This window comes from Miniopterus schreibersii (genome assembly GCF_964146895.1).
Source record: "Miniopterus schreibersii genome assembly, chromosome: 13".
Lineage (NCBI taxonomy): Eukaryota > Metazoa > Chordata > Mammalia > Chiroptera > Miniopteridae > Miniopterus > Miniopterus schreibersii.
The window spans coordinates 25,099,855-25,121,870 of record NC_138113.1 but is presented as its reverse complement, the minus strand read 5'-3'; the positions used below and the strand labels follow the sequence as shown (position 1 = coordinate 25,121,870).

Sequence of the window (22,016 nt, the reverse complement as noted above, 5' to 3'; positions counted from 1 at the left end):
AAGTTTTCCATTTTACTTGCATTATCTAATTATAAAGTTATTTTAAATAATAAAGTCATGAAGATACTGACTTGTTTTTCCCCCCAACTTGACTGTAAATTCTGTAAAGGCAGGAAATTTTTGTTATTGATTTTAATAAACAAGCTTAAGTAAATCAGAAGATGGTTGTTATGAGGGAACACATTATTATTAGAGCTCTTTTCCCTGAAATAAAAGGTGACCTCATGAAACAGAGTCTCTACATGAATGTCTTTCCAATTAGACTGTCAGCTTCTTTAGGGGAGGAACCATTATCTTATCTTCTGTCTTCCATAATGCCTGGGGACAATAGTAGGTCCTTAATAAATGTGTAAAGAGTAAGTATAGCCCGGCCGGGCGTGGCTCAGCGGTTGAGCGTCAACCTAGGATCCAGGCAATTGGGGTTCGAGTCCCAGTCAGGGCACATGCCCGGGTTGCGGGCTCGATCAATGACTCTCTCATCATTGATGTTTCTCTCTCTCTCTCTCTCTCTCCCTCTCCTTTCCTCTCTCTGAAGTCAATAAAGCTATATAAAAAATAAATAAATAAATAGTAAGTATATTACATCTGTGCCCTCTTTTCCTTAGAGTAAGCTGAGTATCACCAATTTACTAACTAACATTGAGTACTTTCAATGGTGTTTGCATATTTTAAGTATTATTAACTCATCTAACCCTCACAACTTTATGATATGGGTTTTTTTTTAGTATTTCCACCTTAAAGATGAGAAAAGAGACACAGAAGAGTCTCTAGGAATGAGAGGTAGGATTTAAACCTCAGTAGTCTACCTTCAGAACCCAGGCCTTCAATTTTTACTCCATCATCATCCCTTGATGCTTATTAAGAAATTCTGCAGAAAATTACAGAATATACTGGAAATTCTTTATTCTGTTATTCATTCAATAAATCGAGTGTCCTGTTATGAGCCTGGCATCATTCCAGGCTGTGAGAATACAGCAGAAAACAAAACAGGAAAATCCCTAACCTCTCAAAACACAAAGAAATAATTAAAATGCAGTATACCAGAGAGTCATAAGCACTAGAGAGAAAAATTAAGAGGAAAGGGAGATGCTGGGAAAAGTGGTGACAATTTTTAATACAGAGGTTAGGGAAGAGGAGAGAGTAATAGTTGAGCAAAGACCTCGGGAAGATCAGAGACTGAAGCCATGTGGATATCTAAAGGTAAAACATTTAGGCAGAAAGAACAGCAAGTAAAAAAAATGCCCATCAATGATGCCCACAGGTCAGAGCCAAGAGGCTAGCAAAACGAAGAACTCTCTTAGTCCTGTCTTTTAGAATGAGACCCGACTACAACTTTGATAGAGGTCAGTAGTCTAACGTGTCTTTGAAGTGAAAAGGGTGCAGCCACTAGCCCATATTGCATCTCAGTGTGAACTGGAAAAAAGGCAATTCTGCCTCCAGATGAATGCTTCCCTGTATCAAGGCGCACAGCTTGAAGACTGGAATGTGGGCTGGAGTTTAGATCCCACTCTTTCCTTAGCCAGGTGTCCTTATGCAGGGCACAACCATGCATGGCATTATGCAAAAGCAGTAACAGAGATTTTCCTGTTCCATGAAATTTTATATATATATATATATATAAAGGAGGTGGTAGGAGGAAGCAAATCTAATACTGAAATTCATTATAATAAGGAAATAATTTCAAAAAATTTATAATCTTATAAATGTAACATATAAAACCTTATTAAAATTTAGTATATCTCCAACTTGACTTCTTTTAGTAAGCTTCCATTACACTTCAAGGGGTCATATTTCTCAATACTATACCTAAAACTAGAGAAAACTGATAACAGGCTTATCCTGGCAGTATAAGTAAGCTGCATGAACACCCTTTCTTTTCTTAGTTTTCAAATATTTAAAGTGATAACAAAATGAGGTACTGTTTCTGTAACAGTAGAATGACAGATGTATTCCTTAAATACATTTATGTCTTGTATAAAATTTATTATAGCCTAATTAATTTGGATTCTCCCCATAAAATTAACTTTTATAATTTTAAAATTTATTTGTAAAAGAATTTTATCTACATCTGATTTGTTTGGTTTAGAACATTTTTAAGTATGCTTCCCACAATGCCTTGCCAATTAACGCTAACTCTGATTAAAAGTTTAACTTCACCGTTAAAAAATATACATTAGAGAAATAACCCATAACATTTGGTAATTGAGACCTGATTATCAATGATTTGTCTAAGATACAATCTTGAACTTCTTGGATCAAAAACTCCCAGTGCAAGCTTTACAACAATTTTTTTTTAATCCTTACCCAAGGATATGTTTTTATTGCTTTTTAGAGAGAGGGGAAGGGGGAGGGAGGGAGAGAAAAACGGTTACGTAAGAGCGATGCATCCATGGGTTGCCTCTCGTACGTGCCCCACCTTGGGATTGAACCCACAGCCTAGGTATGTGCCCTGACTAGGAATTGAACCTGCCATCTTTTTGGTGTATAAGATGAGGCTCCAACCGTCAACTGAGCCACCTCGCCAAGGCTACAATTTTTATTTATAGTACCCAATCTGTCTTGGTATTAAAATTAAACTGAAGACATGTTTATTGTTACAATGAAAAACACCTTATAATGTTTTTTCATTGATAAGTACTTAACACTATTTTAAAGGTAGCTCTGTTTTTGTAACACATACTATTAGCTATATTGTCTAACATATCCAGTTCATGAAGAACAAAAATTTTGTTTTTATTAGTCTTTTGTATGTATTTTCTGACACTACTCGGATTAAGCAAATAATTCACTTCTAGCTAAAAGTCATTTGTCATCACAACCACGAAAGTGATCCAAATAGTGATTTAAAAAAACAGCTTAGTTCAGTCATATTATTTCCCTTTTTAGCATTTACAGTTCTGATTAGAGTTCAAAACATACTACCAATTAAATGACTGGTTCAAATAAATTACTGTCAATAGTGTTAACTTGCATATTTCCTTAGCCTTGTTGCAGGGAAATTAAAAGTTGAGAAAAAATCAAAAAGACATCAATTTTAGCCATATGAAGGTGAGGGTTATAAGATAAACCAACAAGTTTCTGTTATCTGATTCTCAGTTCATTTGCTTGAGGAATGATATGAGAAGCATAGAGGCAGAATTTAAATGGGTATAAGCTTAGCAATAAGTATAAGAAGATTTACTTATCTTATACTTACTTATCTTTTACTTACTTATGTTACCATCAAAACTAACATACACATTTACAGAGCATCCAAATGGAGAAGCTGTCTCTTCTGATTCTTTAAAGATTCTTTAGGAAAGCAATTTCAATAAATCACCAATACTTCAAGCTGCCCGGACCATGGCTTTACTTTCATTTCAATGAAAATACAAATTATACTAATTTGCAACCTTAAATTGAATTTAGATTTGCACTTAGCCTCTAACATTATCATTAACTATCTAAATTTTATATCTGCTATAGTATACTAGTGCTTATGTTTAACTAAAATCTACTAACTAGAATGTGAGTTCCATTTTTGTTTGCTTTTTTGTTCACTGGTGAATTTACTACAAATGCACAGCACACCAACATTGACAAAAAAGGTTTTGTTTTACTACCTTAGTATGAGATTCCTGTGCCTCCTGCTACCTGTTATACAATACTATAACATAGATGCTAGCACATAAAATTAGTCATTTTAAGGTGAACAAAAGAGACAACTATACTTTTTATTATTTTAAAAAATTTTGTTTTTATTGATTTTAGAGAAAGGGAAGAGGGGAGAGGGAGAGAGTAAGGAGAACCATCAATTAGAGAGAACCATGGATCGGCTGCCTCCTGCACGCCCCCTACTAGGGACTGAGCTCAAAACCAGGGCATGTGTGCTGACCGGGAATTGAACTGGTGACGTTGAGGTGCATGGGATGAAGTTCAACCAACTGAGCCATGCCAGCTACAGCAAAACAACTATACTTTAAACCAGGGGTGGGGAACCTTTTTCCTGCCAAGGGGCCATTTGGATATTTATAACATCATTCACAGGCCATACAAAATTATCAACTTAAAAATTAGCTATGAAAAAAGCTCCTAGATTTATTGAATTTTGAGTCCCACCTGCGGTTGCCTTGGCAGGGCCAGACCAAATGATTTCAAGGGCCGAAACAGGCTGCATGTTCCCCACCCCTGCTATCAATAAACTGCTGCACCCACTTTGGCTGATACTGGTTTCTGAAGTTCCTAAGCCTAACTTCTTTTACTCTTATGTGTCTAAATGTAGTTTTAATATAATGATTAGAAAGATGTTTTCATGAAGTGATAGATAAACCTAATATTAGATTCTAACACTGGAGCCCAACAGTGACACCTAAGTAATCTTTACAAAACTGATAATGTCAACTTCACTCTTTAAACCCCTTCAGCAGCTCCCCCAATGTTTCATATCTGGTAGGAGTGTAGGCTCTGAAATCAGAGTTCCTTCTATACCATTTACTAGTTATGTGACCTTAGGAAAGTTAGTAAATTTCTCCAAACTTGTTTCCTTATTTGTAAAAGAAAGCAACAATACCTCAAAGAGTTATAAGGATTAAATGAAAATGCATGCAAAGCACCGTAGGAAGGAACTTAATGCTAACTAATGTAATAGTTACAGGAAGAAGTTCAAATTCACGTTAACTAAGTTCTTGATTTGGCTAATGCCTGCTTAAACTCCTTCTTCATTTGTCTTGTTCATGCTAAATGATCACATCTACAGCCATCAGACCAAGGCTACCTGGTCCTCTTCTATACTCGTAGGCTTCAGCCCTTCTCATCAGTCTGCAGTTCCAAGCAACTGCACTCTACCAAACCTCTACCCAAGGTTAAGTACCCAAACTTTTTAGCCCAGCTCAACCATCACTCTTCTCTAAGAAGCCTTTCCTGACTTACCTCTAAGCTTAATTTGCCATTCACTCCCTTTTCCCTTAGTGTACTATGCATAATTCTAGTCAACCTCCTTCAATTAAACTGTATTCTGAGATCAGAACCTGGGTCTCTTACCTCTGCGTATCCCTAAGCACCCACTACAGTGCCTGGCACTATGTAAGAACTCAGCAATTACTTGTAGAATAAATAATTGCTTAATCATTTAGTTGTATTTTTAAAACTTTTCCCTAAAAATAGTATCAGGACAGGAAAAAAAGCAAATCTCCTCAGAATTCTATGAAAATGCCCTAAGCAACCTGATTTAAATATACATTTTCTTAAGTTTCTGTGGTCTTATGTTTTTCTCTTAAAACCTACAAGAACTTTATATTCTATTCTAGGACAGACCTGCCTTTGTTTTAACCCAGAATACCAACCACCCTCCCCACCAAGTTACTTATTACCCGGAGAATAGGCCTAAGACTTATGAGTACAGAGATGAAGGGGAAGTAAGATGTTAGTAGCACTGGGGAGATGATGCATAATATGTATAAATCATTAAATGAAAGAGAAGTACCTACACACTATTATAATAGAAGGGTGATTGAAACTAGCAGGAGAAACTTATGAAAGTGCCTGTTCCCCAAAGGAAGAAGCAGAATTTAGATGGAATGGAACAAGAGCAATACAAGATTCTAAACAACCACCAGAATTCACAAAGAAAATGTTCTCAAAATGTGTATATGATCCGAGCTTGAAAGAATAAGGGTCAGAAATTAATGAGGTAATAAAAAGAAAAATGGAAGTTTCAACAATACATAAATGTAAAGAAAAAGTACATTTAACCATCAGGTAATAGAAAAATAGATACTTAACTTACGTTAAGCCAGAACCACTTACAAGTGTAAAACCATCCCTAATTTACAGGCCATACAAAAACAGGTGACAGGCCAGATATGTTCCATGGGCAATATATTGCCAACCTTCAACTCTAGTCTAAGACATACTTGAAAAGGTAACTCTCTACTGATTATATTACTGAGAAATGTTTTTCTATTTAAAAGGGAAAATACACATAAAAGGAAGTGAAAATGGGATACAAAATAGTGTATATAGTATGATCCCAGTATCTGAAGAAAAGATATGTCTGTGTGTGTGTGTCTGTGCATGCACGAAACAAATCTACTCATGTATAAAGCATAAAAAGGACCAAAGGAATGATATCAAAATGTTAACAGTAGAATAAAGAGTAAGTTTTAATTCCTCCTTTAGAAGTGATTTTATTTTCCAAATTTTCTACAACAAACATAATTATTTTATAATTAGAAAAAATTTTTAATCCTAGTATTTTACCTGAGTTTTTAATGATTTGAAAAACTGATCTTACACATACCTTTGAGGGTTTGCACCTGATTCTGCTTGAGTACAGAGCCTAAGTAGTGAGGTGATAAAGAGCCACTGAAAAATAGAGATAAGACAAATGTGCTTATAAAAATTTTTCTTTCACTTTTTTCAGAACTTAGTCACAAACACAAATAATTTCTAAAAAAAACAAAAACAGAAACAAAAAAACAAACTATTTTTACCTTGCTTTCTTTGTTTAATACTACTCAGTTTAGGAAGAGTCTGCCAAAGCAGAAAGAGCATAAGATCCAAGATTAAATCACAACTATTGGACATTCTTAGGCAAAATAATTAATCTCTTAGTTTCTTCATCTGTAAAACAGGAATAATTAAACCTCCCACACAGGGTTTGCGCTACTAATTCAATAAGAACAATGTATTTGAAATGCTTGGAACAATAGGCAATACATAATAGTTACTGTTTGGTGTTGTACTGGATGCTTAAGTTTGATATTAAATCACTACAGGTATTACGACAAAAATGAGTGTTTATAAAAACAAATATTTAAGGAGCACTGTATGGTAATGAAGCAAAAACAGATAAGTTCCTAATTTTATTAGTAAATATTATCACATTAAACTTCTATATTCATGAAGAGAGACCAGCAATTTTTTTTTTAATTCCAAAGATTAAAATATTTTTGGGGGAAAAACTACTTCTGTTTTTTGGAGTTTAAGATAGTATAAGAAATCTGTTTTTCTTACTAAATTAAAAGTCTGTTTCCTATTCACAGTTCTCTTCCTCCGAATTACCAATTATGATATGAAAGGGCCACACAAAGGCATGTCAGATGGAACTACCATTTTGTCAAATAATGAAAAGGAGAAAAATGTTTCTAAAAACATTAGGGTAATGTTTTAATGTCAAAGATTATAACCTTTATGCTGTCATTTTATCTACCAGTTTTTAAGCCATAAAATCATCTTTATTTACCTTTAAACATATAATGAAGTGTGTTTTTGATGGTATACAAAAAATTGTGCCAATTCTCCCATTTAATCTTTAATAAAAAAATAGCACAGCTAAATAAAACACGTAAGTGACCATCACAGAACTTACCATTAGTTTCTAAATTATTATCTTTTTTTAACTGGAACATAAGCACCAACATTAATTAATAAAGATATCAACATCTAAACAATGAGGATATAATCTGATAATTTCTTTTTCAGATTTCATTCATAAGAATAAACCACTCAGTAGTTCTTGTTACAATGATCCTTTTATCTACTAATATGGTAAACAACCTTAAAATCTCTAAGAGAGAATGTGTGTGTGTGTGTGTATATATATATATTTTTAAATAAATTTATTTATATATAAATTTCAGCTTTAGCTGTACTAACTTTTTATTTCAGCTACTTCTAAAAGTTATCTAATATTTCAAGATACTAACCAGTATATGAAATGGTGATAATTACTATAGCTGGGAGTTCCTTATAACTTTCTACCTACTTTTGTTTATATTTGAAAATTTCCATTTATTATTTTATTAAAAAGGTTTACATTTTTTCAAAAATCAAGTTAACTATTATAGACAACTCTTAAAAGCATCTTGACAAAATCGGGCACTTTTAACTTAAATGAATGTACATGATAGAATTCAAAAAATATTCTGGCCCGGCCGGGCGTGGCTCAGTGGTTGAGTGTCGGCCTAGGATCCAGGCGATCGAGGTTTGATTCCCGGTCAGGGCACATGCCTGGTTGCGGGCTCGATCAATGACTCTCTCATCATTGATGTTGCTGTCTCTCTCTCTCCTTTCCTCTCTCTAAAATCAATAAAGATATATTAAAAAAAAAAAAAAAGATTCTGAAGGCTTCTCTAGGAAATGGAAACAAAATCAGATTTAAAGAGGTCGTATCATTTTCAGATGTGACTTAAAATGGGAAAGCATAAGACCAATAGGAGTCACTGAGTTTGAAAACAAAAGGCAAGGAAATACATAACAACTGTATTTACAAGCAAAAAAAAAGCAAAATGTTACAATGAAAAACTGCTAATCATTGTATTTAAAAAATTTTAAATATACTTTTAATTTCCACATTGTTAGGTCAGCATTAGTATTGCAAACAATTAAAATGATTTAACCTTTTGTACCTGAAATCATATAACTTTCTTTAGAGTTTAGTTATAATATATTCAGTATTGACTACATTTTCCAGAATTTATGTTTTTACCTATTCAATATCCTGTTTCCTAATAACACAAGTTAGACTGTAAGTAAAACTGCCTTAGGCTAATGCCATATCCATAAATAATTCTCCATACAATAAAAAAAACTCCCAACCCCTACAACTTTGTTGAGCTTCTCCATCTCAGACAAGAAAATCATATAAATCACCACTGACACTTATATGGAAGATCCTGTACCTTTCTGGAGAGGTTAATGCCGAGGGGAGAGGTTGCTTCTTCAGTGCTTGCATAAGGCTGGGTTTATATTCTGGATCAACACACCATAAGGAACCTTTCCCATTAACCTAGAATAAAACACAGAAGAATTAATAACCCAGAACTTTACTCTGAAAATGATATAACCCCAAGTAATGCAGTGAACAGCATGGAGGGCTGTACAAAGTGGCTCTCCCCATGTTAAAATGTCAATAAATGTTAGCCATTATTATTATTGTTATAGAAAAATCAAAAAGAAAAGGAAACTTTCTATGCAGCATCATTTCCCCAAAACTGTTAGGGAATATGGTATTAAGTGAGGCATCAAAGAATAATTTTTATTTTTTAATGGCATTAACAGCAAACAATTTAATGAAAAGCATGACAAAAGTCTCAGAGTCAGTGACTGAGGCTTGGAAAAGACTTGTAAAAAAATATAAAAGCCCTGGCTGGGTGCCTCAGTTTGTTGTTGCATCGTCCCGTGCACCAAAAGGTGACAGGTTCAATTCTCAGTCAGGGCGCATACCTACACTGCAGGTGTGACCCAGGTTGGGGCATGCATGGGAGGCAAATGATGGATGTTTCTCTCACTCTTTCTCTCTCTAAATATATCCCTGAGTGAGGCTTAAAAATATATATATACATATGCTTATGTGTGTGTGTATGTGTGTATGAAGAAGCAGCAGCATCATTCACTCCCTCAAGATGGTTAAGTTTCACCATTTGAGGGACTTCTGGATAATGTGGCAATGAGCACACAAGTCCAGATGCCACTAAAATAATTAACAGAATCTAAAAATAATGGAATTTGTAAGATTACTGGAAACTAGAGAAACTATAAATAAAAGTGCCTACTGAATTACAAATGGGAGGTGCCTAAAAGAAAGGCCTATCTGATCCACAGTTCCCATAATATGAAGGAACAACTTACCAAGAAGGTAAGTAAACAAGATACCTCAAGAACCTCACTAATATTATCTAAAATAGAGGGAAAAGGCCAGGCTATGAGATAATTCCTTTGAATAGGTTTGAAAACATGGCATATTTTACCTCTGTCCTTCTTAAGTCACACTACATATTAGAAGATTAAGAAATCTAAACAGTCCTGCTATAATTAAACCTGCTTTATGTGGTTTCCCAAAGTTATGTGACACAGAACCTCTTTCTCCTAGGTAACATTTAAGGGGTTAGTGTTCTATGGAATACCTTTGAGAAAAACTGATGTATTTAGTGAACTCTTGTAGAATATACTTTCCAAATATTAATGGGGGGAAAAACTACAAACATTGATTAGGCCATGAAGAAAAATTAGTTCCTTTTATAGATCACAATTTTAGACTCTAATACAAAAAGAAAATAAAAATTAACAAAGTTCTCTGACCACTTGGAAATTTATAAACACTCTCGGATTAAACAGCTATCTAAACTACAATTAAAGATTATCAGATACAGAAACACTGTTATATCAAAACTAAGCAGATGTGGCCAAAGCTCTACTTAAAAGCAAATTTATATTCTCAGACACATTTCATTCTTTTTTTAAAAAATATGTTTTTATTGATTTCAGAGAGAAAGGGAGAGGGAGATAGATAGAAACATCAATAATGAGAGTTATTGATCAGCTGTTTCCTGCACTGCCCCCCCACTGGGGACCAAGCCCACAACCTGGGAATGTGCCCTGACCCGGAATCGAACTGTGACTGTCTGGTTCACAGGTCGACACTCAACCACTGAGCCATGTGGGCTGGGCAAACACATTCATTCCTAAAGAAATGAACTATTTAAACAAGCCTTTGTCACATCTATGAGGGAAAAAGAAAGTTATATATTTTATAACGTAAATATATAAAATCATGTAAAAAGAAAATTGATAAATATATAAACTAAAAATTAGGAAAAGAATAAAATTAATAAATAAATTCAAGAGAGTATTTAAAAAACCATCAATATCCTACACACACTAGTTGAGCTAGTCAAATGAAATAACTGAAGGGCCCTGGCTGGGTAGCTCGGTTGGAGCAAGGTTGTCGGTTTGATCCTGGATCAGAGCACATGCAGGAGTCAACCAATAAATGCAGGAATAGGTGAAGCAACAAATTGATGTTTCTCTCTCCCTTCCCCTCTCTCTCTCAAATCAATAAATAAAAATTTTAAAAAACCCACAAAAACCTGAAGAATTTTAGGGAGTTTTAAAAATTAACATGAAGAAGAAAAGTCAATTAATCCTGAATAAGAGACAAAAGTTAGGTAGTAAAGAACAAGGGATAAACTACATTTAGAAGGGAAAAAAGCTCTTGTCTGAGGAAAAGTATGATAATTGAATGTAAGGCAGTTTTTAACACCCTAGCAACTTAAATACATAAGAAAAGAAAAACCATGGATGTCATATCACACTGTAATATAGAAAGAAATATACCACATATTAGGTAAAACTCTTTTCTAGCCTTCAGTGGCAATATGCCACATGAGCTATGCTAAACAAGTATTTGAAATGTTGGGGTTTTTTTCCAAAGGAAGTTAAGTTTTACAAATGTACTTTTAGATTGAATGATGGAACTTCTTAAGTTAGATATATATTCAGTCACTTGGCCCAAATGATAAACGTTTTGATAGGGAAACAAAATTATAAAATGTTAGCATCCTTTGCCCCCAAACCACTTCAGTTTCATAGAGAAAAGGTATGCACATATTATTTTTCATATATTTACTAAGGCAATTATTTTAATAATTCTAGCCATGTTCTATCTTGGTATTCCTGAGATTACACTCCTAGAAACAATTTATTTCAAGTCTACCTTTCAAATTCTATTGTGAGAGAATTGCAAATTGTTTTGATAATGGTAGAATTGCTATTTCCTTGAAATAGCAAATTAGAAGAAGTGACACTGAAAACTTGCAGTACTGGGGAGTTAAGTATCTTGAATAAGGTCTCCAAATAACAGTCTGGTTTATGTTACTACAGCAGTACTTCCTTTCACTGGGTCTGTTCACAACTATGAGTAACAAGAGATAAAACTATGCATTTGCTAATCTGTTTCAGAGTCTACAGAAAAAAGGAACTTATTTTTAATTAATTCACTTAAAAACTTTGCCTCTTCATTACTGTGCTTAGATGACAGAACACAAATAATAAACAGCTTTTAGAAGTTAATAATTGTTTTAAACTAAATTTGCATAGAACAAGATAAATCTTTTGTGCAATGGAAACAGGAAATATGTATTCTTTCATTTACTATTATGCATTTTGGAACTCGAAGGCTTTTGCACTTATTTGGTAGAGAACCATGCTACAGGCCCTGAATGAGCATAAGGTGAGATCAGCTCTCCCTGAGGGACAGACACACAACCTTCCTACACTCTGGACAAAGTTCCAATATGAAGCAAAAGCTGTCTGCTATTGAGAGAGAGACAAAATACCCTACCCATCTCAATCCCAGGCAAAGGATGGCTGCTACTAGAAAAGATGTACAAAATCAAGCTATCCTCATACTTCACTGACACTAAGCAATGTGCCATGTGTCATTAGGAGAATGGCAGAAAATCTGCTTGTGCCCAGATCCTCCAATAACACATTGTACAAATCTGCTACACTGAGAAAGGAAATGGTCACTCACTTATACCTAAGACATCCCACAGATATTAGCCAGTTTATCTACCATAATGGGAATAAGCAGGACACTGGCCTGAACACTGGAACAGTGCTGTCCAGTAGGACTATGTACAATGATAGAAATATCCTATACCTATGCTGTCCAATATGCCAGCCACTAGCCATATGCAGATGATTGGCTACTGATGAATGCAGCTCTAGACTCCATTCTGAGTAGATGGGAGAGACTGTATGCTCCTGATGTAGGCATGCAAACCCCTACTTGTGAGCCACAGGCATATAGAGCCTGTTTAAGACTAAAACTGGAACAGAAGAAAAACCCACCTTACACAAAAGCCTTGCACTAAGTAATAAGTAATAACAGTCTATTGCTATGGGAGGGGCAAGAGTGTGAAGAGAAATATACAAACTCCCTTCCTGCCCCCAAATGCGGCACAAACTGAAAGATGAATGTGAAGTAGAAACACTGAGAAAAATCATCTGATACTCCAGCCCTCACACTAAGCACAAAGTATTGGCAGTCCATCTCTGTAGGGATTTGAAGCCTGTGGTATGCTGAAGGAAACTAGACAACCACAAAACCCAATCCCACTTCAATTATTAACTAGATTGACCAATACCTGTTCACACTAACAACCTGACAGAAGTAGAGGCATGTCTATTTCTGGGTAGAAATATCATTTACCTTAGTCTCACCATTCTCTTACACTGACATTCAATCCAGAATTATAAAACACACACAACAAACAGGAGATAAAACAGTCAACAAAACCAGATCCAGAAAGGGACCAGATACTGAAATTCTCAGACAGATACCACAACTATGATTAATATGTTTATGGATCTAGTGGGAAATTTTAGCAGAGAGATGGGGAGTATTTTTTAAAGGCAAATACAAATGCTAGAAATAAAAAATATGATTAATCCTTTATCAGGCTTATCAGCAGAATGAACACAACAGAGGAAAGAGTAAATCTGTATAAAGACCCACAGAAATTATCCAAACTAAAATAAAGGGAGTAAAAATAGGAAAAGAGGCAGAGCGCCTTAGGTGAGACAAGAGCAAATGGTCTAACATATTTTTACTTGGAGTCCCAAAAGTAGAAAGTGAGCCAAAAGAAATATTTGAAGAGATAATGAGCAAAATTTTTCTAAATTTAATGTAAGACAACAAACCACAGAACCAAGAACCTCTGAAAAACCAAAGCAGGATAAAAATAAAGAAAAACACCACTAAGGACATCATAGTCAAACTACTGAAAAGTAGTGATAAAGAAAAAAAATCTTAAAGACAGTTAAAAAAGAAACACAATAGAGAAACAAACATAAGAATATCAGCAGACTTCTCATTAGAAACTATGCAAGCCAAAAGACAAGAGAGTGACATCTTTAAAATACAGTAGTTCTCCCTTATCTGTGGTTTTGCTTTCTGTGGTTTCAGTTACTTGCAATAAACTGCAGTGCAAAAATATTCAATTTCCTCAACCATCAACACATCTGCTCTTGACATCCAACCACAAAGATTGTCATGGTTCAATGATACAGGGTTACTTTAAGCAGATGATCCTCCTCTGATATATGGTCAGAAGGTCAACAGTACTCTAGTGCTAAGTCACAATGCCTAGATCATTCATCTAATTTCAACTAATCCCACAGACATCAGACATTTCATCATCTCACAGCATCACAACAATAAGGGTGATTACAGTACAATAAGATATTTTGAAAGAGAAAAAGACAGGCCATTACTCACATAACTTTTTTACAATATATTGTTACAATTGTTCTATTTTATTATCAGTTATTGTTAATCTATTACTGTGCCTAATTTACAAATTAAACTTAATCATAAGTATGCATGTATAGGAAAAAACAGTATATATGTAGGGTTCCATACTATCTGCATCCACTGGAAGTCTCGGGACATACCCTAGCAGATGGGGGGGGGGGAGGGAACTACTGTACTTAAAAAAAAACCCCTGTGAACCTAAAATTCTATACCCTTCCTACACAAAACAGTTGAAAAAATATTTCATTGCTAGCAAACTTGAACTACAAGAAATGTTAAATAAACTTCTCCAGGGAAAAAAAAATTGATCCAGATAGGACATCAGGATTTGTCAACTTTATCTGTAAGAGTCCAGATAATAAATGAAATGGTATAATATTATTTGAAGGTAGACTGTGATAAAGATATATATACTGAAACTGAATCATAAAAAATACTCAATCCAAAAGAAGGCAGGAAAGTGGTAAAAAGGGAGTAAAAACAGCAAAAAGAAAACAAATAACATCGTAATAGATTTAAATCCAACCATATCAATTGCATTAATGTAAACGTCTACATTCTAATTATAAGGTCAAGGTTGCCAGACTGAATAAATAAGAATAATATACTGACACAGTGATAAAAACACTATAGAAACTAATAATAGAAAATTGGAACATTAAAAACACTAATTTATGTACCTATGGTAGACTGAAAGCAAATGATGAATATAATTAAGATCAAGCTGAAGTAATCTGACTTGGCTATTTTTGTCTTCCTTTGATTTCCCCATTATTTTAAGATCTCTGTGTTAACTCTCCCCAACCTCCCCAAATATAGCAATGTTCATAACACTGACCTTGCCATGGCTTCTTTCCACTTTCTGAAAACATTTATTCAGGGACAGATTATGTCGAACAGAATTCTTCCAGCCTGTTGGTGCAGTAGCAAAATATGGGAAGCGGTCCAGAATCCAGCTATAAATTTCTTTGACAGGCAGACATTTATTTGGAGAGTGTTCTATAGCCATATAAATGAGAAGACTAAAAGAGTATGGGGGCTTTGAAGTTGCTGATTTTTTTTCTGGGTTCTGGTAGCAAGATGGTCCTAACAATGGCACATCATCTCCCTCTATGTCATATAAGGGACTAACAATTGGAAGACCCTCACTTCCAAAGCTGAAGTTTGTTAGAAGATTAGTACTTTCATGAAGCCAGTTCAGGTTTGTGAGTTCATCATCTGCTGATTCACTGTCCATTAGAGTGGCCTTTGGCCTGGCAGCATCAATAGCTTCAGGCAAGCTTCCCATTTTGTAAATCTGGCTTAATCCTGCAAACTTTTCAGCTCCTGGAGTTTCAGCTCTTTTTTCTGGCGTCATTCCAATAATTGGACCCATTTACTCTTATAGTTCTGCAACAAAGGAAACAATTATCAATCAATGTAATACTTAAGATTCTTAGGCTCATGGAAAAATAAAATACATATGTAAATATCCCCAAATCAGAGAAAATTTGCAATTATTCCACATAATATTTAAGCACAGTATTTGTAAAATGAAGACACTAAAATTTACAATATGAAAAGAACTTATTTCATATTATTTGATATGGCTGTAAATAAAATGCAGCAATACAGTACCATATGTATGAGTGATATAAACAAAATTAAATAATGTATTTTGAGTCCTTATTAAAGTCCCTGGCCCACTGTAACTGCCAAATTAGTAATGGTTATTAAAAAGGAAGAGACTATTTCTTTGAATTATAGGACTTTATAATCTATGCATTTTAAGAATCTATGTTTTTACTGTAATAATAGTCATACATATTGCTCAATGAAGAAAATAAATTTAAAATACTGCTTAAATAATAATTCCAAATAAGCCCTTTCCTCAAGTCTAAAATAGTTATTATAAAAACAGAAACCATTTCTCATATTTTTAGCTTATATAATACTTTGTAGTATTATATTTGTAGATAACAAATTTGTTATCTTTGTAGATAACATTTCTTATTCACTAAATTCATTATTGATAAAATTATATTTACTATAAGTTATTTCTTTTGTAAATTCCAGTGCTTCTACATCTACATTCCATATAATCTCATCAAGTATGTACTGACCCTGAAAGGCTGACATTCCCTTAATAAAGTCTGAAGTGTTACTGTACTTTCAAAGAGATAAAAAGACCATTTTTAAACTGTTTTTATTTCTATTTTCTCAAATGACTTCTTTTTTGTTTTTTAAACACACTTCAATTCAAAATACCATGGGAGAATAACTGACCAAAGAGGAAAGTGATAGAACTAATGTGCTATTTAATTTGTTTAATGACTCATAAAGGTGCCTCATTTCTGAATTCAGTGAAAAAAAGTCTATGTTTTCCATTAGTTTAGTCAATCTACTTATATTTATATAATTGAAATAAGAGAAGTACCTCCAAAGTTTTACTTAGAATATAGCTGGCAGGTTATTCCAAGAATTATGAAAACTGGTCAGTTTTAGATGTAGAGCAGTCATTTGGATCCTGGTACCTACTAGTAGATGTAGTCATAGAGCATTCAATTATCAATAGGAGTAGTGAATAATTTGGGAGCTAGCCATTGTGCTAAACACTACATACTATATCTCAAGTAACCATCAATTAAGCCCTATAATATGGGCACTATTATTAACCCAATTTTACAGATGAGGAAAGTGAGTCAGAGGTTAAACATCCTGTTTGAGACTGCCTGGCTAGCAACTGGAAATGCCAGAATTTAAATCCAGGCCGACTGACTTCAGAACGAAAACTCTAACCACTACACTATCCTGGTAACAGTATATACACATCACCCATGGGTACCAATTACCCAATCCTATTCTTTTTTTTAAATCCTCACCCGAGGATACCTTTTCCACCACTTTTCAGAGAGAGAGGGAGGGAGAGAGGGAGGCAGGGAGGGAGGGAGGGAGGGAATCAATGTAAGAGAGACACATGGACTGGTTGCCTCCCACATGCACCCTGACCAGGGCCAGGGACGAGCCTGTAACTGAGGCACGTGCCCCTGGCCGGAATCCAACCTCAACCCTTAGTCTGTGGGCAGGTGCCCAAACACTGAACTATACCGGCCAGGGCCCAATCCTATCCATTTTAAATTTTATCATTGTTCTCTCTACATCCAGTTCCTGTCTCTCTCTCTCATACACCTATATATATAATTTCACACACCAAGACACTGTATTCTAATTTCTTGGTCTATAACTATCATAACCCAAGTAATGAATACACCTACTAATAAACCAATTTCTAAAACTAAGACATTGCTACCCAAAAACATTAGGTAAACGTACAATTTTGGCAAAATATACATTTGTGTTCAGACTCCAAATCTACATTTCAGAAAGAACAGTTTCTTTTCACAGGAGAAATTTTAAAAGTGGAGAGTTCAAATAAACCCAGTAAAATCTCCCTGGAACCCTTGTCTAGAGCTTCACTGTAGAAGGGTCATGGCATTATCTTCAGAAGAGGGCTCAGGATTCAAATGTACCATTTTTTTCATAGCTGTGCAGTTCATGCATCTCTCAAAGGTGTCTGCATATTATGCTGAATGTTACACTGATATTCTACTCTAGGACAAGAAAAATGAAATTCCATATTGGAATTCTTAGATCATTTACCAAAAGGTTTAGAGGAGAGCACGTTTGCTTAGGTTGGTATTAACACTGGTGTGAGAGGAAATGCATGGCAGAGACTAAACAAGAGAAGGAAAACTAAGGCACAGAATTATCAAAAAAATAAATGCTGTATTATACAGTATTAGAGGTGTTGCCCCAAATAACTAAGGAACCTCTTAAATACAAAATGGTAGTTATAACCACTTACCACTGTCTTTATCATTCATTCATGAATTTCACAGTTTCTATGACCATTTTCCTTATATTTAAAGTGATCTGCTAGAGAACTTCCAGATTTTATTTGAGCATGTGTTTATTTAGCCCTTGTTCTTTTTTTTTTTTTTTTTTTAAATATATCTTTATTGATCTGAGAGAGAGGAAAGGAGAAGGAGAGAGAGAGATAGAAACGTCAATGATGAGGGAGTCATCGATCAAGCCCACAACCTGGGCATGTGCCCTGACCGGGAATCGAACCCTGATCGCGTGGATCCCAGGTCGACGCTCAACCTCTGAGCCACGCCCGGCCGGGCTAGCCTTTGTTCTTAAAAGATATTTTTGCTAGCTATAGAACTCTAACTTGAACTACAATGAGTCATAGTTGTTCCATTTATTTTCACTGAGTATATCATTTTGTGGTCTTCTACTTCCATTACTGTTTTTGAAACCTAATACTCTTTTGAAGGCATTCTGTGTTTTCTCCAAAAATTTCCCTTTTATTAACCTCTTTTTATGTTGTCTCCCTGTGTTGCATTCTGGATTTCTTCAGATTTATCTTTCATTATATCAATTTTTCTTCAATGGGGTCTATTTGCTTTTATCTATCTCTTAAATTTTAATTTCAATTACTCTACATTTTCATTTCTAGAACTTCGGATTCTTTTACAAAGTGTTTGCTCTTTTCCTCATATTTAAGTTTTCAATGAACATATTAAATATATGTACATATATTATACCTGATAATTCCAAGATGTGAACTATCTGCAGGTCTGATTTTTCTGATTCTCTTATATTGTGCCCTGTTTTCCCTAGATGGTTTATAAATTTTTATTTTAAGCTAATCATTTTCACTGGAACTTTACCAATGGAAATTATTGGATGATGGTAAACTCTGGCTCAGTTGTCATAGTTGTTAGATTCTATGGTGAAATAGTGTACAACTGCAAAATGAGAGGCTTCTTCCTTGAGAAAGAAATTAACATATTTAACACTAGGAAATATTAAACAGAAACTTGAGGGGGCAGTATATTTGAAGCTGTAAAGAAAAAGCAATTTCATATTATAAAAAAACCATGAAAGTAAAATCTAACTCATTATTCTTGGTATTATAATCACATCTGGAGGCAGTGAAGCAGACAGTTAAGAGCATGACCTGTGAAAAAATATTGCCTAGGTTCAAATCCCAGCTCTGCCACTCAATAGCAGATAAGACCTATCAATTTAGAATTCTAATGATACTCTTGTAATTTAACCCAGTTATTAATAATAGGAAAGGACAAATATTATAGGCATGCCCAGTAAAGTTTAGGTGACATAGGGAAGGTACTTGTCTGTGAGTCACACCTGGGAACAAGTCATTGGCCAGAGAAGGTGTGGAAACAGAGGAGTTTGCTCTCTTGGCCCACTTGTTTGGTCTTGCACTCTTGTTTTCTTACACTCCTGGTTTCTCGGGGGCTCTCATGTTCCTGTGCTTCTGCATTCGCCCACATGGCTCACAGCCAAGTGACCCCCACAATGGACTAATGGACTGCAATTAGCCTAATGCAAACTGGACCCAGCTCCACCATCGAATGAAAACTTTGGAAACTGGCTTTGCTTTTTAACTCTGCTTAATCCCCAGCTGCACGACTTCCAGGACTGGGTTAAGGGGAATGGGACTTTGGAAATTGAGGGATGTAATTCCATGAAAATAAAACTTTCTACCACATCTCATCCTCCCGTGGGGTCTTCCAGAAATGCTTATTCCAGCAGTACCCAAAAACCCCATTCCCACTAGCAACGAAGAAAAACCATTCATACTTTTCTCCAGTAACACTAATAGTACTTACTTTCAGAAGATTGTTAGTAGAAATTAAATGAGAATAAGCATAAAGTACTTAGAACAGAGGTAGAGAGTAAGCATATAGTACTTACTGTATGCTATAAAGATGGTAATTATTGTAGTTATTAATTTTTAAAATTATTATTAGATTTCTTTCTAAAGTAATAGATTGATAAATGTTACATCTTTCAAGTAAAAAAATTATGGTACAAAATTAGTAACAATACTTTGTTTCAAAGTTTGAAAATTATAAAAAAACTTCTGGTGTTAAGGACAGGTCTCCTGCATGACCAATGATACCCACTGGCAAAGCAACCAACTGAAATCAGGCCTTCTCAGAAGAGTGCTGCAATAACAGTTTCATCATTTTCTTTATGATGCGACTTTCACTTCCTTATTCTATTTGTGTCCATGCACTTTATTTCTTAGGTTATATCAATATTTTACTCAATCATGCAACATGACAGAACCCTTCAAATCTTTCTAGTCAAAATAATATAAAAGAACTTGCCCTGGCCAGTGTGGCTCAGTTGGTTGGAGCATTGTCCAGTACACCAAAAGGTTGTGGGTTCAATTCCCAGTCGGGGTACTAACTGATAGATGTTTCTCTCACATCGATGTCTCTCTCTCCCTAAAATCAATGAAAACATGTCTGCGGGTGAGGATTAAAAAAATATATTAATAATATAAATAAACTTAAATCACATAAACTTTCATAACTTTTTATTATTTTATTATCTAGTGCCCCTACCCCTGCAAAGTTTAAATTCCTTTACTCACAGTTCTGGCTGATAACATTCTCATACACACAGACACACAAACATATACACCATTTTATATATATATATATATATATATATATATATATATATATATATATAAAATAACCACACTACCTCTGATATAAAAAATGTTGAGTTTTCACTAGTAGTAAGATTCTCAATAAGAAAAAGACATGGCAAATATAATGCCATAATCAAAACAGGACAAAAATATAAATACCTACACATATAGTTACATCCATTTGTATCCAGCTAATTCAGAATCTACTATCCTGTTACAAAATTCTTATCAAGTTAAAACAGTCAAAATAATCATTTTTCTCTACTTTTAAGATATTACTTATATTGTGAATTTCAGCATAAATTTAAAAATACTTTAAAAAGTTCACGAATATGAAATTTAATGACAAGAAAACAGGCTCTTATTCCAACAATTCTCATGAATATAAGTGTTTTAGTGTAATACTTTAGTAATATAATGCCACAGCATATAAGATATAAACTGCAATAAACTTGTTGTTAATGTTCAGTACTCCTAAAAAGTGCTTTTCAAATTATATTACCGAATCTCTTCATGTTCCATTTTTCAATTTTAATTAAGTTTTTACCTTATCCATATTATAATCGTAGAGCCCTAAATCTGTTATTATTTGCAAGATACTTTAATTGTTAAAAATTCATATTTAATCCATTATATTATCTAAGAGGTCTTATTAGAAAATAAAAAATAACTGACAAAGGACTCAGATAAAAATAAAATGATAATCGATTTTTTATATCCCAAAGCAAATTTATCCCAATTTATATTTTTCCTTGCACCCCTAAGCCAATCACTGAATATTTCTTTCCTCATTACCTGGAAAGGGTAATAAGGGAAATCAATTTTGCTGTTTCTAGAGGAGGCATGTCACCCGTAATGTTCTACAAGAACTAGGAAGAAGCTGAGACCAGCACCTGAACAACTGTACTGAGGCCCTGAAGACCTGCAGTCAGTCTCACCTTAAAGCAGGGCGGTTAGCCTTCCCTTGCAGGTGAAGTCTTTTCCATCCACTTCACCCTACTAGTCCGGCATCCTACTTAAAACCAGTCTCCTTATACTCACTTTAAATATCTGATTCCTGAAGCATGTGACAAATGATCATGACTTTTTTTGGTTATACTTAATTAAATGCATTTCCAGTTTCTAACTGTCATTTTACATGGTCTCAAGACATCTGGAAATTTTATTTTTATTGACTAGCCATTTTACTTCCCACCAATAACTTAATGTCATTGGTAAATCAAACAATCTTGCAAATGTCAAAAGAGGGACGAGAGAGTACACCCCCATCTCAGGTTTGTGGCTTTCCCATCCAATCACTTTAGATTAACCAATATTAAAAACCGTTTGATTTGGGCTAAGACACCCTAGCAAAGGGAAATAGGCAGTCGTTCACTTAATTCAGATCACTAAACAATGTTTTTCATAGAAAAAATATCTATG

At 34.4% G+C, this 22,016-nt stretch overlaps 1 protein-coding gene across 5 annotated transcripts in view; it reads right to left on the bottom strand.

Annotated features, from left to right (window-relative positions):
- Window positions 1-22,016, bottom strand: part of FOXN2 (forkhead box N2) — a 42,568-nt gene that overhangs the window by 7,368 nt on the left and 13,184 nt on the right. For all 5 annotated transcript variants that reach the window (XM_081156910.1, XM_081156907.1, XM_081156909.1 and 2 more), the window contains exons 2-4: window positions 14,916-15,466; window positions 8,661-8,767; window positions 6,278-6,342 (exon numbers count right to left, since the gene is read on the bottom strand). In XM_081156910.1, the coding sequence (XP_081013036.1) occupies window positions 6,278-6,342; window positions 8,661-8,767; window positions 14,916-15,452 (709 nt within the window). In that variant the 5' untranslated portion in view covers window positions 15,453-15,466. The remainder of the gene's footprint in view (window positions 1-6,277; window positions 6,343-8,660; window positions 8,768-14,915; window positions 15,467-22,016) is intronic.